Raw genomic sequence first — 22,696 nt, forward strand, 5'->3', positions numbered from 1 at the left:
ATGGTGTTGTTACTGCTGTGGCTCCAGTTGCTGCTGTGGCGAGAGTTTGATCCCTGGCCTGGGAAATTCTACATGCTGCAGGAGAGGCCAAAAACAAAAAGAAAAAACCTAGCCTCAAGGTTAACTAGAGGAGAAGTCTTACCCAAGATTTTCAGGTCCTTATGGAGGAAGAAGCTTGGAAAACTTTGCTGGAGATGGTATTACAGAGCCAGAACTGGCTGCTTTATTTACAAGACCCGATGCAAAATGAAAAGTCTCCCCTCTTGGGAGTTCCCGTCGTGGCGCAGCAGAAACAAATCCAACTAGGAACCATGAGGTTGTGGGTTTGATCCCTGGCCTTGCTCAGTGGATTAAGTGTCCGGCATTGCCGTGAGCTGTGGTGTAGGTCACAGACGCGGCTCAGATCCCGCATTGCTGTGACTCTGGCATAGGCCGACAGCTACAGCTCTGATTAGACCCCTAGCCTGGGGACTACCATATGCCGTGGGTACAGCCCTAAAAGGACAAAAAGACCAAAAAAAAAAAAAGAAGAAGAAGAAGAAGAAGAAGAAAGATTGAAAAGGCTCCCCTCTTGTCCAAAAATGGTTCAGACTTTCAAGACAATGACAGCAGAGTGATAAACCGAATGACGCAAGACTTTTTTAGAGATGGGGCTCTGTGCGGCTTGCCCAGGCCACATGCTTGGGAAGCTGGCCCTACCCAGAGCAGATCCCTTCACATTTGAAAAACAGCCAGTTTAACCAGTAGTGTTTACTTGCCTTGTGAAACTCTGTCCCCCAAATTTCATCTGTGGTTATTGTTTGTGATAGATTAGCTGCCTACCAGTTAGATTGGTGTTATAATAATCCATCAGATGTACATGATAGCTGGACACTTTCAAAAACTCTTATTTGATCTGAGGTCATGCTTTAGGATTATAAAAAGCTATTTTGCACCTAAATGAAAAGACATTTTGTCCAAACAATCTCCTCTTATGAGTTGGTCCCCAGTTGGTATCACATGGTGGCATCTCTTCCCTAGATCATGTTTCTCTAAAATAAAGAATATTGTAGGAGTTCCCATCGTGGCTCAGCTCAGGACACACAACTAGTATCCATGAGGACGTAGGTTCCATCCCTGGCCTCAATCAGTGGGTTAAGATCTGGTGTTGCCATGAGCTTTGAGGTAGGTCACAGATTCGGCTTGGATCCCGTGTGGCTGTGGCTGTGGTGTAGGCTGGCGGCTATTGCTTCAATTGGACCCCTAGCCTGGGAACCTCCATATGCCAGAGGTATGGCCATAAAAAGCAGATAAACAAACAAACAAACACTGTGGACTGAGTGTTTTGGCTCCCTGCCCATCCTGGGACGTGGAAGACAGAGGGAGGTTTAAACCTTGATCTCTCACATTGTGAGTTCAGGTTTGAAGTTAGGAACACAAGCTGGCTTTCCGTTGATGCTCCTGGGGAGTTTTAATTAACTGGGGATTAGAAGGATTGAAAGCGGTGGCCTCCAGGTCAAACAGGGGGTGAGCTCTCAGGGGTTCACCTGACAAAGTCCAGGCAGAGGCCATCACCACACTCTTCTGGAAAGACAAGTTCCCACAGAGATGATGTTTTTGCTTCAGAACCATCTTTCTAGGCATCTCCCAAACTAAAGCCTTGCCTTTCTAATTTAGGCAGGAGGAAATATGCTCAGGAAACTTCCCTTCCAGGGGAGCTGAAAAGAGATAGCTGGGCCTGAAATGCATGCTCAGGTTCCCAGGGAAAGGACAGAAGGGACCCTTTCCCAGGGAGCAGACGAGAGGTGCCTTATAGAAGCCACAGCTGTCAGACGTTGAGGTGCTCAACCTTCACCACTGTCACCCATTCAACTTGACCGAATTCCCAACAGTGGGACCCTTGCCCAGGCTGGGACTTTTTTTTTTTTTTTTTTAAACAAAAAAGGAACAGCGGTAAGCCTATCCCCCTTGGGACAACTTGACTTTCTTGGTGGTGTATGAATCTTACATTGTTTTCCTTTCGTGGCTCAGAGCAGCCCCCAGCTTGACTTGTCCAGTGTTTTCTGTGTTACACGCACGCCCACCCTCCCTGCTGGGGAGGAAGCTTTCTGTGTGTCATCAAAATAGTGGACTGTTTTTCTACTTTCTCCCTCCCTTGTACCATTGTCTTTCAGTGGGGTGAAAAGGTCTTCACTTTTCTCTTTCTCCCGCCCCAAATCTGGCTATTAATAACTTTGCAGACGTTGTCACGCATAGACTTCCACTCACTGTGGAGGGTGTTTTTTGTTTGTTTAAGGCAACGTGTTTCCTGGTATGAAAACCATGTTTCCCAAAGTAGCTGTGATGGGATTATTCCACACTTACCTCCTACTGGCAGCATCTCTGCTTCTGGCTGGAAACGGGAGTTGCAGGTCCATGCTGGCCTGACCTGGACCTTGCCACGCTGGCCGTGCTAGCCAGGGAGGGTGCCTACGTGGGCAGCCGCCTGCTTGATCTTTTTTCAAAAAAATTGACTGAAGTATAGTTGATTTACAGTGTTGTGTTAATTTCTACTGTACAGCAAAGTGACTCAGTTATAATACATACATTCTTTTTCATATTCTTTTCCATTATGGTTTATCATAAGCTGTTGAATATAGTTCCCTGTGCTGTACAGTAGGAACTTGCTCTTTGTTTATTCAGTCTATGTGTAATCATTTGCTAATCCCAAACTCCCAATCCTTCCCTCTTGCACCCCTCTTCAGCTTGGCAGCCACAAGTCTGTTTTCTATGTCTCTTTTTGTTTCATAGGTATGTTCATTTATGCCATATTTTAGATTCTGCATATAAGTGATATCATATGGTATTTGTCTTTCTCTTTCTGACTCACTACACTTAGTATGATAATCTTTAGGTCCACCCACGTTGCTGCAAATGACATTATTTCATTTTTGTGGCTGAGTAATATTCCATTTGTAGATGTATGTATGTACCACATCTTCTTTATCCATTCCTTGGTCGATGTTGTTTTCATATCTTGGCTATTGTTAGTAGTGCTGCAGTGAACATAGGGGTGCATGTGTCTTTTTGAATTAAAGTTTTGTCTGGATAGATGCCCAGGATTAGAATTGCTGGATCATATGGTAGTTCTATTTTTAGTTTTTGAGGAACCTCCATACTGTTTTCCCTAGTGGTTGTACCAGTTTACATTCTCACTGACGGTATAGGGGGGTTCCTTTTTCTCCTCACCCTCTCCAGCATTTATTTGTAGACTTTTTAATGATGACCATTCAGATACCTACTTACCTTTTGATTGAGATGGGGTTGAGATATAGCCCTTTTAATGACTGAGGAGAAACAACTAAGTAACCCTCCTGACTTTTTCTCTCTTCTCTCACTCTAAAAAGAGAAATTATCCTTTTGAACTTTGCATGGGATAGAAATTAACTCTGCAGAAGCCAAGTGCAAACAGATGTACTTCCCACACTATTTTTGGGGGTGAATTTCTCCCACCCCTTGCTTTTTTATGACTAATATGGGTCCAAGTTGCCTTTAAAAAAAAAAAAGAAGTTTTTACTTAGTGCCTTTCTTCAAAAGGTCGTGGTGCTTTCTGTACTTGGATGCAAATGGCTCTAAGGCAACTTCCATCCAAAACACTGCAGTGTGAATTCTCACAGATAACTTCATGATTAAACACAAGTCTGCAGATTGCACCATCATTTCAGAAATTAAAGATTCTTGGGCTACATTCGTGCTTGGACCTGAGGGTAGGCTCAGAGTTTTTAGGTTTTGTATTGATACCCAGAGTTCACAGTCTGCTGCAGTAAGCGGTAAAGCAACACCTCCTGAAATCAGCAATTCACAGCTTCCTGAACAATCCTGGAAGAGTGTATTCTGACCCTAGTCCTCTCCTGCACAGAAGAATTAGGGCCTTCCCAGGAAACGCCTGGTGTGGCCTTTGTGATCTAACCCAGTTTGCACATCAGCCAGCTGTTCCAGCTGTGTCACACACTCTCCTTGTCACTGTGTCTGCAGCCTGGACCCTGGCCCTTCCCTGTCCTTTCTCACCCCTTACTGCCGCTTACCCGTAAAGCTCCTTGGAAGAAAGCATGCTGTTCAGATCCTATCCCTCCGTTAGAGCTGGGATCAAGTGCCACCTTCTTGGTATTGCAATGGCCTTTACTCAGTCAATAATTTGCGTGTGCCTACTATGTGCCAGGCACTGTACCAGGCACCTTTCACTCTCTGCTTCCACACTGCTTGGTTCACTTGACTCAACACCCCTGGTAGCTTGAGAAAGGGCTGGAGCCAGGCCATGTCCATCTTTCTGTGCCCCAACAGAGCCCACCACCACCGCCCCAGCTGATGGACATTGAGTGAATGGATTGATCCATAAGGGGTCCTTGGAATCATCAAAGCTGTCTGCCCACAAGAACCTCTGTTGTTCAGAGATTCAGAACAGGGTCCTGTCCTATTGGGGAGTCTTTATTTTAAACACAAAATGGATGTTGAAAATTGCCCAGAAGAAAGCTTTGGAAGGAGTTCCCATTGTGGCTCAGCAGTAATGAACCCAACTAGTATCCATGAGGACACAGGTTCAATCCCTGGCCTCGCTCAGTAGGTTAAGGATCCGGCGTTGCCGTGAGCTGTGGCGTAGATTGCAGACTTGGCTTGGATCCCATGTTGCTGTGGCTATAATGTAGGCTGGCAGCTGCAGCTCTGATTCAACCCTTAGCCTGGGAACTTCCATATGCTGTGGGTGCATCCCTAAAAAGCAAAATAAATAAATAAATAAATACATGTAAAAAAATTTAAAAAGAGAAAGCTTTTGAAAAAGAGGTTTTGCCAGTAACAAAAGCTGCCATTCCCTGGGCACTTGCTGGGCTTGGTGCTAACACCATGTGTGCATTCCCTGGCTGGATGCTGCTCTGAGTGGTCCTGTGGAGCAGGTATCTCCTTACCCTCATTTTACAGATGAGGAGATGGAGGCTTTGGTGTAACTTGCTCACTTTCATGTGGAGAGCAAGTGGCAGAGTCAGAGTTTAAATCCATGTGAACCTGAGCTAAAGCCTAATTCTTACCACCAGCCTAACTCAAAACTCCCGCCCTTTGGAGAGAGTGAGGAATATGATGTGTGATATCTGAAAACTAGAAGGTGAAACAGGGCCCACGAATGGGGAAGAGGACAAGAAATAGAGCCATCATTTCAGATGTTAGAGGAGGGGAACCTCGGATCCCCTCAAAATATGAAGGGAGTGAGAGAATCCACTTGTCTCCGTGTCCTGTTTAGATTTGGGACATTTGACTGGTCCATCAAGGGCATTATGAATTTTAAGTATGTAGGTATAGGACAATATGCAGATTTAGAAGGGACAGTTACTTTCCCTTCTGATTTGGGGTTGTTTCTGCCCCGTGGATAGTAGATTAGTTAGAACAGTGGTACCTCCTATCCCCAAGGGAGACAGAAGTACTCTGAGTGGGGTACGGGCCTTCCATGGTCACGGCTAAGATGTGAAGGAAACAACTCTCCTGCATGTGAGTATTTTTTTCTTTTTAATTAGACCCAAGTTCTTTGATAGCAAAAGTAAAAGAGGGTGAGGGAAGAAAGGTTGATAAATCCATGGTTAGGAAACACGGTGATTGAGTTTGGGATGCAGGTCTATCATTTTGATCTAGGTAATTAGGGGTTAATTGTGTTGCTTGCCTTGATTGTCACACTCATTAGAAGTCACGCTTAGGCTGCAGAAGCCATGATTAGACACCAGAAGTCAGGGTTCACCAATAGTTAACCAGCAGAAGTTAATCAACAGGAGTCCTGATTAACCCACAGAAGCTAAAATTAGCAACAGAAGTCATAGTTAACACAGATCAAGGCTAACCAACAGAAGTCCTGATTGACGAGCCTGATTACAACTCAGATTAGTCCATCTTCTACTAACCTCAGAGAAATTTGGTTGCTTACTTTCATAAGTACAAATAATAGCATCTTCGAGGAGTACATTAACATTGAGGAATGTTTTATGGAATTAAAATGTAGTCCACCCAGAGTGTCACTCTGGCTCTGCTTTTAGCTGAGGGGGCCAATTGTTCATTCATTCCATCAACAACTCTTTATTGGCTTACCTACCATGGGTCAGGTTCTGTCCCAGCCCTGAGGATATGCAGCTGATATGTACCAATTCAGTTTTACTAGGTGTTGAAATGTTGAAGTAATTTCCTACCTGTTGTCAACTAACTATTGCCTTGAGTCTTTGTTATCCACACCCGAGTACACGGTGTTGATTCCCGGGGGGAACACATCAAGCATAGCTTTGAGGCCACTGTAGAAGCCACCATCCTGCCCACCCTGGTTCTGGGGAGCAGGCCCCCATACCTCTTCTTCTCCTCTGTCAAGGAGGCTAGAATCCCAGCAAGAAAGATGTCCTGCTTAGATGTCCCCACTTGGCTCCCGTGATACCCAGTTGTGAAAATCTCTGAAGCCCACTTGGGTCCCTGAGACTGGGCCTGCTGGCCACAGGCTGGCATTCCCTCACGTTGCCCACATAACTCCTGAAGTGGATGGTACTATTGTTTAATATTTTAAGGATCACTCTAATTGGTGTGATCTAGAAGGAAAAGCAAAAGACCCAGGTTATCTAAAAGAGGCAGCATGCATGTGTGCTTGGATCAGTCAGAGAAGGCTTCCTGGTTGAGGTGACTTATATCTTGAAGGCCGTGATAGAAGTTTTCTGTGTTTACTGGGAAAGGATATTTCTGGGAAGTGGAAGAGTAAAATTGTGGCAGCAGTGACCCTAGACCAGGGAACTCCTATATACATTCTTTTTCACATTCTTTTCCATAATGATTTACCATAGGAGATTGGCTATAGTTCCCTGGGCTATACAGTAGGACCTTGTTGTTTATCCATCCTATATATACTAGTTTGCATCTGCAAATCTCCAACTCCCTCTCCCGTCCACCTCCCCCTTGGCACCCATACATCTGTTCTTTGTGTCTCTGAGTCTGGAGAAATTGCAGCTGTTACCCATACAGGTGGAGGAGCCCTCGATCCTTTGTCTTCAAACACCGCCTCCTCCGTGGTGATTTTCTTTGCCTACAGAGGCCCCTCCTCCTCACTCGAGACTTTCCAACTTGTCCCTTCCTGGTGCAATGTATATAGCTGGAAAGGGTCTTGAAAATGAGCCACCCAGACCTTCACTTAGGAGGTGAGTGCCTGACCCCAAGGCTGTGACTCCTCCAGCCCCCAGCTTCCTTTCCAGGGCTTTTCCCCTGCACCCTCTGTTACCTCTCTGCCCTGAAGCTGCTCCTCCAAATAGGACCAAATCCTTCATCTGTACAAGCTCAGCTTTCCTGTCTTTCCTCCTCCAGATGTGTCTCTACCCATCAACCAGCCTTAAGAACTCAGTTTTGGAGTTCCCGTTGTGGCTCAGTGGTTAACAAATCTGACTAGGAACCATGAGGTTGCTGGTTTGATCCCTGGCCTTGCTCAGTGGGTTGACAATCCGGCATTGCCATGAGCTGTGGTGTAGGTCACAGACGAGGCTCGGATCCCGAGCTGCTGTGGCTCTGGCATAGGCCAGTGGCTACAGCTCCGATTTGACCCCTAGCCTGGGAACCTCCATATGTCATGGGAGCAGCCCTAGAAAAGGCAAAAAAGCAAAAAGGCAAAAAAAAAAAAAAAAAAACTCAGTTTTACTATGACAGGTTTGTTTCCCAAACTATGAGGCTCCCAGTTTTAGATGGGATGAATTCACAGCTTTAAACCTCCTTGAATCACGTAGTGAGAAACATGTTTATCTTCTCTGAAATCCCCAATAAGAAGTCTCAAGGCAGTGCCAATCTATTCCTAAGGCTTGCTTCACTCCTTATCAGCCAGGGTTCCCAGCCTTTACCAGATTTGGGATCCAGCAAGAATGAGAAAGCATCTGATTATTGTTTTGTTCAACTTCATTTTATTCATTTTATGAGGGCCTTTTAATATTGACAGACAGTGCTGGTTTGCACATTGAGCCAGAGGTTAAAAGTTTCTATTTTAAATAATGTTAAAAATAAAAGAGAGTTCCCTAGTGGCTCAGTGGGTTAAGGAGCAGTTAGCACTACTGTGGTACAGGTTTGATCCCTGGCCTGGGAACTTCCACATGCTGTGGGCCTGGCCAAAAAAATAAATAAGTAAATGAAGAATCACCCCCCCAAAAAAAATATTAAGTAGATGAAGTTTTGGTAGTGTGGGGCTATGGTGCCACATGGATGCCTGAGGCCCCCACAGTGGTGGAGCCCAAGGAAACATGATTTACAGGAGTATCCACTGCAGAGGAGGAGGGTTTAGACAATTCAGGCCTCTCTTGGGCCTCAGAGGGCATTTCTGTTTACCCAGTTCATGTATAAGAATACCTCACAGCATATATTTTAGTCAGCAAGTATTCTACCTTGGTGGGGATGATTTGCTGAAACTTAGACCTTCTCCTGAAATCCAGCCAAAACTCTGATTTGGAAAACCAAGAAGTCCTATTCAGTTACTGCCGTTGTTGTTACTGAGTTACCCGGACTGGGTAATTTGTGACATATGAAGTTCTTAATTCTCTCTTCTTCTTTCATCCAGAGGTCAAGAGGTTAGTTTCCTCTCCTCTGTGCTCACTCCCTAAGAGTTTGCTGAACTGAATATTCAGTTTTAAATAAATGGAGGAGGTCACTCTGTCCATACCTCTCTTGCTTCACACTTGCAAAGAGACCAGATCGTCCACGTGTCAGTGTTTCTCGGCAGGAGAGCCATGAAGTTTCTGTAAATTGAGCTTGTACATCTGGCAGCCAAAAGTGTCCTGTAGGTATTTTTTGCAGGAAAGGATATGTTTGAGGTAACCACTGTGCACAGATTCTCTAAGAGGTTCGGGGTATTTATAACCTGGTATTTTAGATGCTGAGCGTATTTGTAGCTCCAGAGGTATAAAAATAAACCGTGTTTTCTTGGAAAATGTGTGTCTGGGATGTGACAGGAGTTGCAACCTTAAACAAGATTTCCAGGCATTTCCAGTTGAACCATGCCAGCAAAAATATGTTTATTTAGACGTGAAAATCCTGGGGTGCCCACGTAAATATCCTAAACAAAGTGTGTTACACGAGTTTTCTTGGCTAATGTGCTTTAGCTATGAGGGCTTTTAGTTCTGGCTCCCGGAGTGTTAATGTACTTCAGAGAAAGTTGAACTCAGGTGGCGAGTCTTATTTGCTATTCAACGCATTTGGTGGTGTGTTTCTTACACTGAAGAGAATTGTTTCTAACAGAGGTAAAAGTCACATCACAATTGACAAGGTAAAACTCCTTGCTTTTATTTTATTTTTTTGGCCCCAGCTGCAGAAATGGAAATTCCTGAGCCTGAGATTGAACCCACGTCACAGCAGTGACAATGCAAGCCTTAACCCACTAGGCCACCAGGGAACTCCAAAACTCCTTGCTTTGAATACTCATAGCAGCATAGAGGTTTTGTTGGATGATTAGAAGAGAGAAAAGACAGCAAGTTTACCCAGCACTCATCTGTGTATTAACTCTTCATTCGTCTGTGTATTAAGCAGCACCCCTCAGTTATCCATCTTTGTAAAGCTGTGTGGAGAGATGGGGAGCCAGAGAAGAAGGTGGGGTCCCTGTGCTTGTGGAGCCTAAAGTCAGCTTTATTTCATCCATGTTTCACAAATATCAGGATAAATTGCTTCTTTGGTCAAAATATAATTTTCAAAAAGTTAAAAAACAGTAACTTATTCAAATAGGCAATAAGCCCATGTTGAAGATTGATTTAACACATTCATGAGGGAAACGGTAGGATGACAAAGCCGGTTCAAAGAAGGATATGAGAAAAAAAATACCCAAGTAGATAGGTAGGTAGGTAGACAGTCAGACAGACAGATAGATAGGGTGATAGGAAAAAAGAATGTTGAATATGATTGCAAAGTGACTCACAACTGGCTAATGTCCTACAAGACAATAAAACAAGAATCCCTGGTTATATTTCAACCAGGCAGCGATCTGTACTCATCTTTGCACCTGTACTAGACAAGTATGATTTGTAATTTAAAAGTTTCTACCATCTTTACGGAGTCAGGGTCCAATCGATAACAAATAGTAAGTCAAAAAGGGAGTTACATTTCCCGAGACTGTTAGATGACTCAGGTAAGCGTGTCAGCCAGTGCTGTGAATACACTGCCCACAGGAACTTCTGCGATGATGAAGATATTCTGCACGTGTGTTGTCCAGTGTGGTGGCCACTGAACCCTTATGACTATTGAGCATTTGAAATGTGGCTAGTCCAAGCGAGGAAATGAATTTTTAATTTTATTTAATTTTCATTAATTTTGACTTAAATAGCCACATGTGATTAGTAGCCACATATTGGCCAGCCCAGCTCTGATATGCCATTAAGTCAGCAGACAGTCGAGTTTCTGCCTTGTTTCCAATCTTGGATAATATTTTTCTGAACACTTTGTAAATGAAATTTTGTTTTAAATATGATTATAAGAGTTCAATGTGTAAAAGAATTTGGAGACAACTCCTTTGAAAAGACCTATTTCTTGCATGAAGCATATAATTTCTTCTGCAAATAATGCTTCACCTATTGGGTTTCTTGATAGTGGACCCCTCTGAAATAATTCTGGCCAGCAAGAGAGCCACTGAGGAAGTTAAGCCTATTTGGAAGGACCCAACTCTGCATTACATTTTCCAAGTGGATCTGCTGGGTATTAATTTTCTTTTAGAAAGATGATAACAGTCAGGTCCGGTTTTGATTAAAAGAGCTTTCTGGTTTGCAGCAAAGGGAGAACCAACTATTAATATTTCTCAAGGATTTTCAGGCTTAACTTAGTTAACGTTTTTGCTGCCATCACTTCATTACTCTGATCGAGCAGTCAACGCATTGATAAGGTTGGCTTTGATTTCTCATGAAGCTCAGTAGTTTTGCTCAGTTTTTTCATCTCCTTGCTTGCTTGCAGGGGTTTTTCCGCAGAAGTATTCAGAAGAACATGATTTACACTTGTCACCGAGATAAGAACTGTGTTATTAATAAAGTCACCAGGAATCGATGCCAGTACTGTCGACTCCAGAAGTGCTTTGAAGTGGGAATGTCCAAAGAATGTAAGTGGAGTCTCAAAAAAAATTTTTTTTTCTCTTTGCCTTATCTATAAATATGATTGCTCAGCGTCTAAAATCAAGTCGTGGAGGACCTCAGCGTGTGGAATTCAGACATGACACTGATGATATATTGCCAAGGGTAGGGGTAAACAGAGGAGACATGAAAATAGAATAACTGTGGGGAGTTTCAGATAAAACTTGAGTGGCAGTTGGTGAAAAGACAGGAGCTGGGTGTTGAGGACAGTGGGCTTCTATCCCTGAGCAGCTGCAGGCCACCTCTGTGTCTCCACATCATCACAACACAAGCGTGTCCCATAGCCACTTGGAGACAATGTTTCTCCATCTTGACAGTAGGAATAAAGGGCTTTGCTGGAGTTGATGAGAATAAAATGAGACTAGAGGCATGAATATTAACTGTAGTAGTAACGTGCCCTTTTTCAGAGGGGAGGGAGCATAAAACTTTTGTTGTCAAAGAAACATTTAGACACTTGGAATGTTGGAATTTTTCCAAACTTGATTCATCTTTTGTCCTCCCCACCATCCTCTTCTCCAAACAATTGTACCCTTTATTCATTCAGAAGAGAACATCTGAATAGATTAAAGATGAGTGGGGAATTCCCTGGTGGCACAGCAGTTTAAGGATCTGGTGTTGTCACTGCTGCAGTGTGGCTTCAATCTTTGGCCAGGAAGCTTCTGCATGCCATGGGCGCAGCCAAAAAAAAAAAGAGTGGTCCATCATCATCTGATTGTAGGGGTTTGGTCATATGTGCTTTAAATAGAGGCAGAGCATGTATAGCACCCAAAAATCATTAGTTATATTCTCTGCTTGATGCCTTCAAATGAAGGGAACAATAAAGTACCTGCAGATGGCCCGGCTGGGGCAGGTCTAAAGAGGGTGCAAGGATGTGTGCCAGGTGGGGTGCTCAGTGGAACTGCTGCTTGCCATGCAATCCTTTGCTTGGGGATCTGAGTGAGGCACTGGCCTAGGTGCTCTGAGGGGCTCTGAGATGCTGAGCCCTGCTCACTGTCTTCTACCACTGCAGGATGAAAAGCACTGTCCAACAGTAGGATTTGAAGACTTGTGTTGGTCAGAGGCTCTTGGATTTTGGAACTGGGACCTGTGTCCATGGTGGCGAAGGCCTGAGGGTGCATGACTGGCTGACTGGTGCTCTCCTGGGAGCTGCAACTAGGGGGTATTTCTTGGTGGCCTCCATCCTGTCCCTCACCTTTCCCATTGATACCCAGGGTCTAAATAGGCTTTTCCACCTCTTGGGTTTGTAGCACTTCAGGGAAGGAATCAAAGTCGGATCATTTCATTTGAATCAAGCCAATCAGTATGTTCTGTCCCAGCCACAGTCACCAGTTCATGATGAATGTGTAACCTGGGCTGGTCCCCTGAGGCTGAGTTCAAGACTCATGCTCATGAGCCATAAAGGAAAAAATGGTCAACTAGACTTCATCAAAATTAGAAATGTCTGCCATTCAAAAGACACTGTAAAATCAATGAAAAAACAAGCCAGAGGTGAGGAGAAAATATTTACAAAGCGCATGTCTAATAAGGACTTATATCTAGAATATGGAAAAGCCCTGAAATCTTGATGATAAAAAAGCAAATAACACAATTAAAAAACAAAACAAAATGAACTAGTACTCTTCAAAAATGCCAAAACTATGAAAGACAGACAGAGGTATGGCAGCTCAGTACACAGCACCCTCCCCGTGACCCTGGAGCTGAGGGAATTATAGGAACAGTTATTGAAATTTGAACATAGATTGTGGATTAGAATAACCCATTGAATAAACTTTAAAATAACTTCCTGACTTGTACCATCATGGTATTTTTATGCAAGAGATTGTTCTTATTCTTGATATCTACAACTGATTTCATTGGTCAAAAGGTGTGTGTGTGTAAGAGAGAGAGAAAGAGAAAAAAAAAATGTGGCAAGATATTAAGAACTGTGAATCTGATGAAAGGATACACAGTGAAAGAGTTCCTTGTACTATTCTTGCAACTTTTCAGCCAATTTCAAATTTTAGCAAAGGAAAATTACTAAAAAGAAAGACTTAATGATTAGAATATTGGGGCAGAAGTGTCCCGACTTCTGATGCATGTGGACAAGGAAGCTAGAGCCACAACCCCCTGGTTGCTCTCATCCATCCCCAAGGGAATTCAGCTCTAAGATGGAGCAGGCCCTGTAGGTGTGGATGGACAGAACTCAGGCCCTGACTGGCACCCCTAAATTGCTGAACCAACTGACCCTGGAACTGCTGCTTCCAGATCATTTTTTTATATTTGCCAGGAAATGCTCATTAAGGCCATTGGGGCCAGAGTCTTATTCATAATTAAGATCTTGATGAACCAGCATGGCCTGGAGCACCAGACAGGGAAGCATCCTGAGTGTCCCAGCTCTTCTGGGAGGGTCCCATCCTCTGGGGGGTTCTCTCTGCAGATGATGAACCAGGTGACCACATTTCAGTCTATTTCCATTGGTCCCCTCCACACTTGAGAGCTGTTGAATTACTTAAAAATCAGTGAATGTGAAGACACAAAGCTAATCTTTCCTTAGCTCAGGCCCTGAACCCTGCCATTAAAGAGAAAAGCATGATGCTGACCTGAAACAGGCAAATTATTTATATGTGTAAGCGAGACTCACAGGAGGATCCCCCAGCCACCCACAACTCCCCATTTTTGGTTGGACATTCTATAGATATGAATATTACTGTGGTTCTGTGGGAGAATTTCAGTTCAGGCTAAAATTATAAATGAGTAAGCCAGATGTGGACTCAGGGTAAATCAGTACTTTTGCATTTATTTTGTGTGGGCTGGAGACCCATTTCCTGCTTATATTACTTAAAACCCATATCCTGCTGCTCTGTAAAAACTGGCAGCTTGGTTGCCAATTTAAAAAAATAGTGTTTACACCCACAGGAAAACTAGTTTCAACCCTCAAGGAACTTATCACCTTAATTAGATTTAAAAATATAGAAATGGGAAGAAAATGGGATCATTATGCCCAAATATACAAAAATAAATTATTTTCTTCAGTAGGAAATTGAAGGGGAAGAAATAAACACTTGGAGTATAGTGACTGAGAGTCTAATAGAAAATTTTAGAAGTTGAAACAGAAGGAAGCAGGAAAATATGAGAATCGGTAACCAATTATACCACAGTATACACAACTGAAATGAACCCAGGAATAGTAGAGCCTCATAGGATGTTAGAGGTGAAAACAGATCTTAGAGATTGATTTTCACTCACCTCTCTCATTTGACACACAAGTACACCAGGGCCCAGAAAGATGACACGGTTTTCCTAGCAATCCCCAACTGGCTGAGGACAGAGCCAGGATTATAGTTCAAGTCTGCCACCGTCCTTGCCCTGCCTTCTCTGTGGTGCCAAGGTTAGTGAGGTTTGCCTTTAGTTCTGGCCATAGGTCATGTCAGTTCATTAGTATATATCAGAGGTCTTTGGATGCAAGTGACAGAAAGCCCAGCTCAAACTTGGTAGCAGCTGAAAAATCAGTGCATATGATAGACAGTCCGGATCACATAGCTGGAGCCAGAGGCTCACATTTGCTCTTGCAGGGGCAGGGTATTCTTATTGTTTCCCTTCATCTGTCATGGCTCTCTCTCTCTCTCTCTTTTTTTTTTTTTAATGGCTGCACATGGGGAATATGGAAATTCATGGGCCATGGGTCCAATCGGAACTACAGCTGCTGGTCTAGACCACATCCACAGCACCACTGGATCTGAGCCACATCTGTGACCTACACCACAGCTCATGGCAACACTGGATTCTTAACCCACTGAGTGAGGCCAGTGATCGAACCCTCGTCCTCACAGACATTATGTCAGGTTCTTAATCCACTGAGCCACAATGGGAACTCCTCATGGCTGACTTTTGCCATGTTGGTTTTGTTCCTGGGAAGATGTTTTAAATGGCAAATGAAGGGAGTTCCTGTCATGGGTCAGCAAGTTAAGAACCCAACTAGTATCCATGAGGATGCAGGTTCAATACATGGCCTCATTCAGTGGGTAAAGGATCCGGCTTTGCTGTGAGCTGTAGTGAAGGTCACAGATGCAGCTCAGATCCATGTTGTGGCTGTGGTGTAGGCTGGGCAGCTACAGCTCCAATTTGACCCCTAGCCTGGGAACTTCCATGTGCCGTGGGTTTGGCCCTCAAAAGACCAAAAAAAAAAAAAAAAAAATTGATGAATAAAGATGGCCACCAACAACTCCAGCCAATGGTCTACCCAGATCCCGAACCTCCTGTCCATGCCAAGGAACTGATTCTCATTGCCTGACCTGGGTCATGCGCCCCTCTGTGCATACAAGACCTTGGGGACCATGGGGGTAGAATACTGTGTGTGACTAGAGCCCAGGACTGAGGTTGACGCCACCCAGACCGCATGAGCTGAGAGTGTACAAGGAAGTGTTTCTCAGTGAAGAACCAAACAGACAGGACTCATGATCACTGTGAAATAGCCAATCCCCCAGCACTGTTTCCACTACGTTCTTATTCTTTATGCTGAGGAAGGAAAAGAAGGAAAGCAACCTCAGAATTACACTGTAGTAGCAGCTAACATACACGAGGTGTTTTGTATGTACCAGGCACTGCATTAACCACTTTTAATACTTAACACCGCTTGATTCTCATGACAACTCTTTCAGGCAGGTTACTTTTAATTCCTCTCTCCCCCTTTTTTGGGAAGATGTAGAAGCTGAGGCCCAGCAAGGTTAACTTTCTCAAGGTAACACACTTGGTTGGGGCAGTGCTGGGGTTTGGACGCGGGCAGTAATATATACTGCATGCCATAAAAAGCATCTTTGGGAGTTCTCGTCGTGCCGCAGTGGTTAACGAATCCGACTAGGAACCATGAGGTTGCGGGTTCGGTCCCTGCCCTTGCTCAGTGGGTTAACGATCCGGCGTTGCCGTGAGCTGTGGTGTAGATTGCAGACGCGGCTCGGATCCCGCGTTGCTGTGGCTCTGGCGTAGGCCGGTGGCTACGGCTCCGATTCAACCCCTAGCCTGGGAACCTCCATATGCCTCAGAAGCGGCCCAAGAAATAGCAACAACAACAACAACAACAACAACAACAACAAAAAAGCATCTTTGAAAACTCAGTGTTCCCACAGACTCACTGTATGCCTGTGGTTAATGAGACAATAATCACACTCCTTGATGTCTATTAGAGATGGACACCCTAGAAAATCATGTGCAGATTTCATTTTTATAGATCAAAGTTGGTTGTAAGTGTATAAGGGGATGTACTAGTAAAGGAAAGCCTTTGGTGTGGCCCATCAGAACAGGACAATTATGTCTTCATTTTTCTGTTCTATAAATGCTGGTGGGTATGCCTTCTATTTTCCAAGGGCTTTGTACAGGAGGGGAACTTTTTTTTTCAGAGGAGTAGCTATTTGTCAGAGCACGGGGTTTGAAATCAGTAACAGCAAGGGGAAAAAATCGATTTTCAGCTGCATTCTAAAAGTGGTACCAAAATTTTGGAAGAACCTGGAGAGGAGGCAAAGGAAGTAACATGACTTGAAGTTGAGTGATGAACTCCTGCTGTTGGGCAGGAAGCCTGGAACGATGTCAGCAGAGGAAAGTGTGCAGCAAAGCCTGAAAGTAAAAACAAGAAGAAGAAAAAAATATATGTATGTCAACAGTCAATGAACATGACGACACACAATTTGGGACTGAGAACAAGAGGTGTAGAAGAGCTTCTGATCCAGAGAACCAGCTCATTGTGTGTGGTGGGAAAGAAGTGGGTTGAGACCATGGGAGGGAAAACCAACCCTCTGCCTTCGAGTCACTTACAGAAAATCCCAGTGATGGTTCAGAACTCTTAGCCAGAGAGCAGCAAACATTTTAAAAAGGGTCAGATGGAAAATGTGTTAGCTTTGTGGGTCTTATCTTAATTCCTTAGCTCTGCCCTTGGAGCACAAAGCAGCTACAGAAAATATGTAAGCCAAGAGGTGTGGTTGTGTTCCAATACAACTTTTTTTTTTCATTCTTTAAAGTTTTATTGAAGTATAGTTGATTTACAATGTTGTGATAATTTCTGCCGTATAGCAAAGTGACTCAGGAGTTCCTGTCATGGCGCAGAGGTTAACAAATCCAACTAGGAACCACGAGATTGTGGGTTCAATCCCTGGCCTTGCTCAGTGGGTTAAGGATCTGGCGTTGCTGTGAGCTGTGATGTAGGTTGCAGATTCGGCTCGGATCCTGCATTGCTGTGGCTATGTAGTAGGCCAGCGGCTACAGCTCTGATTAGACCCCTAGCCTTGGAACCTCCATATGCCACAAGAAGTGGCCCTAGAAAAGGCAAAAGGCAAAAGGCAAAAGGCAAAAAAAAAGTGACTCAGTTATACATAGACACACATCCATTCTCTTTCAGATTCTTTCCCCACATAGATGATCACAGAATACCAGGTAGAGTTCTCTGTGCAATACAGCAGGTCCCCACTGGCCAGCCATTCCATATACCTCAGTGTGCACACGACAATCCTAACTCCCAGTCCATCCCTCCCTCCCCACTTCCCCACTATCCCCTTTGGTAACCGTAAGTTTTCCAAGTCTGTGAATCTGTTTCTGTTCTGCAAATAAGTTCAAATGAACTTATTTCCAATACCACAATACAGCATTATTTATGAAAGTGGGTGTAGGGCTGGATTTGGCCCAGAGGCTGGAGTTTTGGACCTCTACTTGAAGCAGCTTCCCCAGTGGTCAGCTGTGCCTTCTGGCTGCTTTGTGACTTTCCCCCCAGATCCCCCACCCCGACCCCACCCTCATCTGTTCTCCTACTGACACTCCAGCTTCCAGCCGCTCTGGAGCCTGCTGACTGCGAGCCTCATACCTCCACACTCTGGCAGGCTCTGTCCTGGGGATGGATTTCCATCTCCTTCCCCTTCAGATGTCCCTTCCTCTTTGAAGCCTTGCCTGAAGCCCACCCCACCCTCCGGCACAGTTATCCACTCTTCCCCCGCTGCTTCCAAGGGGGCTCTGAACCTCAGACTTCTCGTATTCTACTGTGAGGCTTCATACACCAGTGAGGGATGCTTCCTGACTTGCTTAGACACTCCTAAAAGGCAAGCATCTGGTCTTGCTCACCTTGTAGCCCCAGAAGCTAGCATGATGCTCAGCAAAGTGAGATGGGTCAGGTGGTTTAAATGTGGCTATATTAAGAGCATCTCCATGGCTTTACCTCTTGAGAAGCTGTCTGGCACAGGACTGTTCTGGGCATATCTATTGCCCCATTGGTCACCCACTGCAGCGCTCAGGCCCAGAACAAGTTATGCAACCCCCCTGGGGTTGTGTTTTCTACCTGGACAAGAGGAGCATTACCATTGACCAACAGCCCAGGTGGGATGTGAGAATGGATACTTTCCATCCTGCTTAGACAACTGTGTTTCCACAGTTGACTTCCTCTTGCCAGGTCCCTCTCCTGGAAAACATCAAATCTTCTAGTGTGTCGTCTGGGGAAGAGCCTTGGAGCTAAGCAGGCATCATGCGTGACTGTGCAGAAGAGCCCAGTGAAGTTCTCCTTGTGGCTTAGCGGGTTAAGAACCCAACTATGAGGATACATGTTTGATCCCTGGCCTCGCTCAGTGGGTTAAGGATCCAGCATTGCCATGAGCTGTGGTATAGATCACAGATGTGGCTTAGATCCTGCGTTGCTGTGGCTGTGGTGTAGGCTAGCAGCTGTAGCTCTGATTTGACTCCTAGGCTGGGAACCTCCATAAGCTGCAGGTGTGGCAGAAAGAAAGAAAGGAAGGAAAGAAAGAAAGGAAGGAAGGAAGGAGGGAAGGAAGGAAAGAAAGGAAGGAAGAAGGAAGGAAGGAAGGAAGAAAGAAAGGAAGAAAGGAAGAAAGAAAAGGAAATAGACAAAGGAGGCTCACTTTTGCCAAACCTTGGCCATGGAGTCACTCGCCAGCAAAGGGCAGGAGTCCGGGATCAGGCTCGGTATGGGAGTCGGAGCTGAAAGGAAAGTAGAAGATGAGAATTAGCCTGAACCAAGACTTGTGAGCTGTGATGAGGGGAGAGTGGGGGTCCGCCCCTGGTGCCTTTAATGCCTGCCCAGGTGCCCCTGCGCCTCTGGCTTTCAGGTCGGGTACCCTCCACCCCATAACAAAGACGTCAGGGAGGTGTCGAGGCGGCCAGCTCCTTCAGTTTCTCCTTTCCTTCCTGAAAACCACTGGCCTTCCAGTTACAACGGAACCTCTTTGCATTGCTCTTTGAGCTTATATTTATGTCATCCATACCTTTGAGGGGTAGGTAAGGCATGTCTTTGATTTTGTCTGAGAATCCGTGTTTATTTCACAGCATTTTTTTTCTATGACAGTTTCATAAGTGTTTTTGTAGAATCAAGCAATTGAATAATCTCTGAATTTAAGAGTCCCTAAGCCCTCATTGACAACTTCTCATTTGGGGCACATTGAGCTTAAAAACAGCTTTTTATAAAGTCTCTAAATTCCAATTTATACCTTAGACGAGAATGTCCCCATGGGTGGATTGGAGGCAATGAATGTGCTTTGTACAGACACTTCAGTACTTCCACACGAGGCTTTTGTTGTTCTTGGTTTCTCTCATTTCCCCTTTAATGTTAAACTTACATTAAAACAAACCTTTTGGATTAAAGGCACTTAACCTCAGTTAAAATCACTTTGCTTCATGCACAAATTATATCGATGTGCTCATTGGTTCTATGGCTGGATTTTACTGGCTTAATAACGAGGAAATTCATATTGTAGGTTGCCCCGTGCACTTGGAAAATTACATAAAAATCATCATCAGGGCACTTAATGTCTTTCTAATTTCAGTTTATTTCTTCATTTGTTCCCATGTCCTAGCCTGTTCCTACATTTCCGAGGTTCTCTATAATATTTTGTTCTGTTCAGACATGCGGCATTAACTCTGCCTTCTCCCTCACCCCATCACACATAACCCCCCCAAAAGCATCTCTCCCCAGTAGTAAGTGATAGACAAGAAGCTTTATATTTTTATGTCTAAAAATGTCATGGAAGCAGGAAAATAAAAACCGGCTGCCCCATTCCACTCGCCAAATGTAAATGCTTTCCTGCATCTGTCCAGGAGATAAAACAACAGATTCCATTTGGGCACTAGCAACAAGTGATGCCAGTGCCATCGTGGGACTTGAAGCCCCTTAGTGCTCTGACTGCAAAGGAAGTATTAAAATTCCTACAGCTTGATATTGAAAAACTTATGGTCTCTGGAGGAGACAGTTTGGGGGGTGGGGGGATGTGCCTGGGCTGTGGGATGGAAATCCTGTGAAATCAGATTATTATGATCATTATACAACTACAGATGTGATAAATTCATTTGAGTAATAAAAAAAAATGGAAAAAAAAATAAAAAAATAAAGTTCCTACAGCTTTACGTACACAGGTCTCCCCAAAGCCTGTCTCCTGGACCCAACACATTCTCACCTTAGAAAAAGGAGAAATTTTCATTGCACAACAGGACAGAGCAGAGGAAGGGACCAAGAGTCTGAGCTGGGTTCAGATCTGGCCCTACCCTCCAGCTGTCCTGTCTTGGGCAGGACATGTGACTTTGCTGCTCAGGGCCAAGCTGACTACAGTGAGGGCAGCATTGCTGGTGTGGCTTGTACCCTGGAGCTCATGAGGGGATGTGCGTATTTAGCACCCTGCCTAGCACCCTGCCTTAGCACAGGTACTAGCTAAATGGTACCAGTTCTCTCGGGTTCTTTCTCTGGTACTGGTGCTGCTGCCATGGCTGTTTATTGTTTTATTTTTTTATTTTTATTTTTTTGTCTTTTGAGGCCCGCACCCATGGCATATAGAGGTTCCCAGGTGAGGGGTTGAAATGGAGCTACAGCTGCTGGCCTACGCCACAGCCACAGCATCATGGGATCTGAGCCGCATCTGTGACCTACACCACAGCTCACAGCAATGCTGGATCCCTAACCCACTGAGCGAGGGCAGGGATCGAACCTGCATCCTCATGGGTGCCAGTCAGGTTCACTAACCACTGAGCCATAATGGGAACTCCCTGTTTTTTATTTTAATAACTATAGCCTTGATCCTCCTTTAGGACAAAAGTGAAGCATAGAGGTACTGTTCACATTGAAGTGTTTAGAACGCAGCAGCATGGATGGACGGCCCCAAATGTTATGCCACAGCGTTCAGAAGAAAGCTTGCAGGCATAGTTTCTAAAATAAATATCCACCTTCCTTGGCTACGGTGAACTTGGAGGCAAATGGCTCCCTTGCCTGGAGATGCTGGGGCATGTGTAACTAGAAAGTGGGGCAGGATTCCAGCATCGTGGAACCTGCATAGGAAAGGGTGCCTCCCTCCATCGTCAGGTCAAGGTGAGGCTGTGGAGGTCTCCAGGCAGCACCAGACCAGAGCCAAACTGCCACGGAGGCAAAGCCCCCTCCCTCCAGCATCCTCTTTCCTGCCCAGTCAGCACCTCCCATCTCTTTGCATCCTTTATTTAGGGCTCTGCGGCCTGCCTTTCCCCTGATCCATCATCTCCTTTCTTCCAATCAGATCTATCACCCTTTGGCCTCTTGACCAGCACTGCTTTTGCCATCAGTCATGTGGGAGGAAGGCTGGGAAGGGCTTGGGTGAGAATGCAATGGTCGATAGTCACAAAGCGCTTTACTGACAGCAGAGTCTTCCAGGACTTAGGCTCATCCTGTGTGCTGCATAGGACAGGGAGAGAATTCTGACCTTCAGTGTCCTAAGATTGAGAAAGGCAGAGATCCGCCTAAGTCCCAGTGCTGGCTTCAACCCACCGGTCCAGTCCCAGGTCCCAGGATCTTTTCAAGCTTCACTTTGCTTTTCTAACAATAAAGTTCTTGTGCACAGTTAATGTTATGTTTCAGTATCTTCACCCATCTTTGCTCCCAAGTCACGTATTCCATCATTTACATTTGTGATTTGATTTGGTATCTGTGCTTCTTTAATACAGTATTTCCCATAGTGTAAACACTGCACACAGTGATGTGAAATGTAATTTTAGGGAGTACTGAATTTAGCATTGAATAATATCAACTCTGGAGTTCCCTGGTGGCTCAGTGGGTTAAGGATCTGGTGTTCTCACCGCTATGGTTCAGGTTTGATCCCTGGGAGCTTCCACATGCTGTGGCGCGGCCAAAAAAAGCCATCAAGTCATATGATGATAGAGTTCTTCCCTTTTTGATCAGTATTCCCTTTCTTTTTAACAGAAAAAGGGACCAGCAACTGTCCCTACTTAGGACTAAGTTGTACAAACTTTCTTAAGTGGCCAGAAAGTACATATTTTCAGCTTTATAGGCCATTGAATGTCAGCTTCCAGTGCTTTACCATTTCTTCGTGAAAGCTTCATGAAGGAGCATGGCTTTGTTCCAATAAAGCTTTATTTACAAACTCAGGAGGTTGACCCGAAAACACTTTATTTTTCACTCTTCCCTCCTATTTATGGCCAGTGCTGCTACTTTCCCTGTTAGAGTAATACACTCAAATTATCTAAAATTTATTTAACCCAAAAAATTAATTTAGACAGAAATTATCAGAGTATACCTGCCTGTGAGTCTGTGAAAAACCATGAAGATAGTTGTGGACTGAAGTTTAAGAAACCCTGGTTTTCTGTGCCAGCTGGTCAAA

The 22,696-nt window shown here is 44.6% G+C and overlaps 1 protein-coding gene across 3 annotated transcripts in view; it reads left to right on the plus strand.

The window, feature by feature from the left end:
* RARB (retinoic acid receptor beta) overlaps positions 1-22,696 on the plus strand; it is a 170,823-nt gene that overhangs the window by 65,906 nt on the left and 82,221 nt on the right. For all 3 annotated transcript variants that reach the window (XM_047769206.1, XM_047769198.1, XM_047769203.1), the window contains exon 3: positions 10,930-11,071. In XM_047769206.1, the coding sequence (XP_047625162.1) occupies positions 10,960-11,071 (112 nt within the window). In that variant the 5' untranslated portion in view covers positions 10,930-10,959. The remainder of the gene's footprint in view (positions 1-10,929; positions 11,072-22,696) is intronic.

Source organism: Phacochoerus africanus, chromosome 1 (assembly GCF_016906955.1).
Source record: "Phacochoerus africanus isolate WHEZ1 chromosome 1, ROS_Pafr_v1, whole genome shotgun sequence".
NCBI classification, from domain to species: domain Eukaryota; kingdom Metazoa; phylum Chordata; class Mammalia; order Artiodactyla; family Suidae; genus Phacochoerus; species Phacochoerus africanus.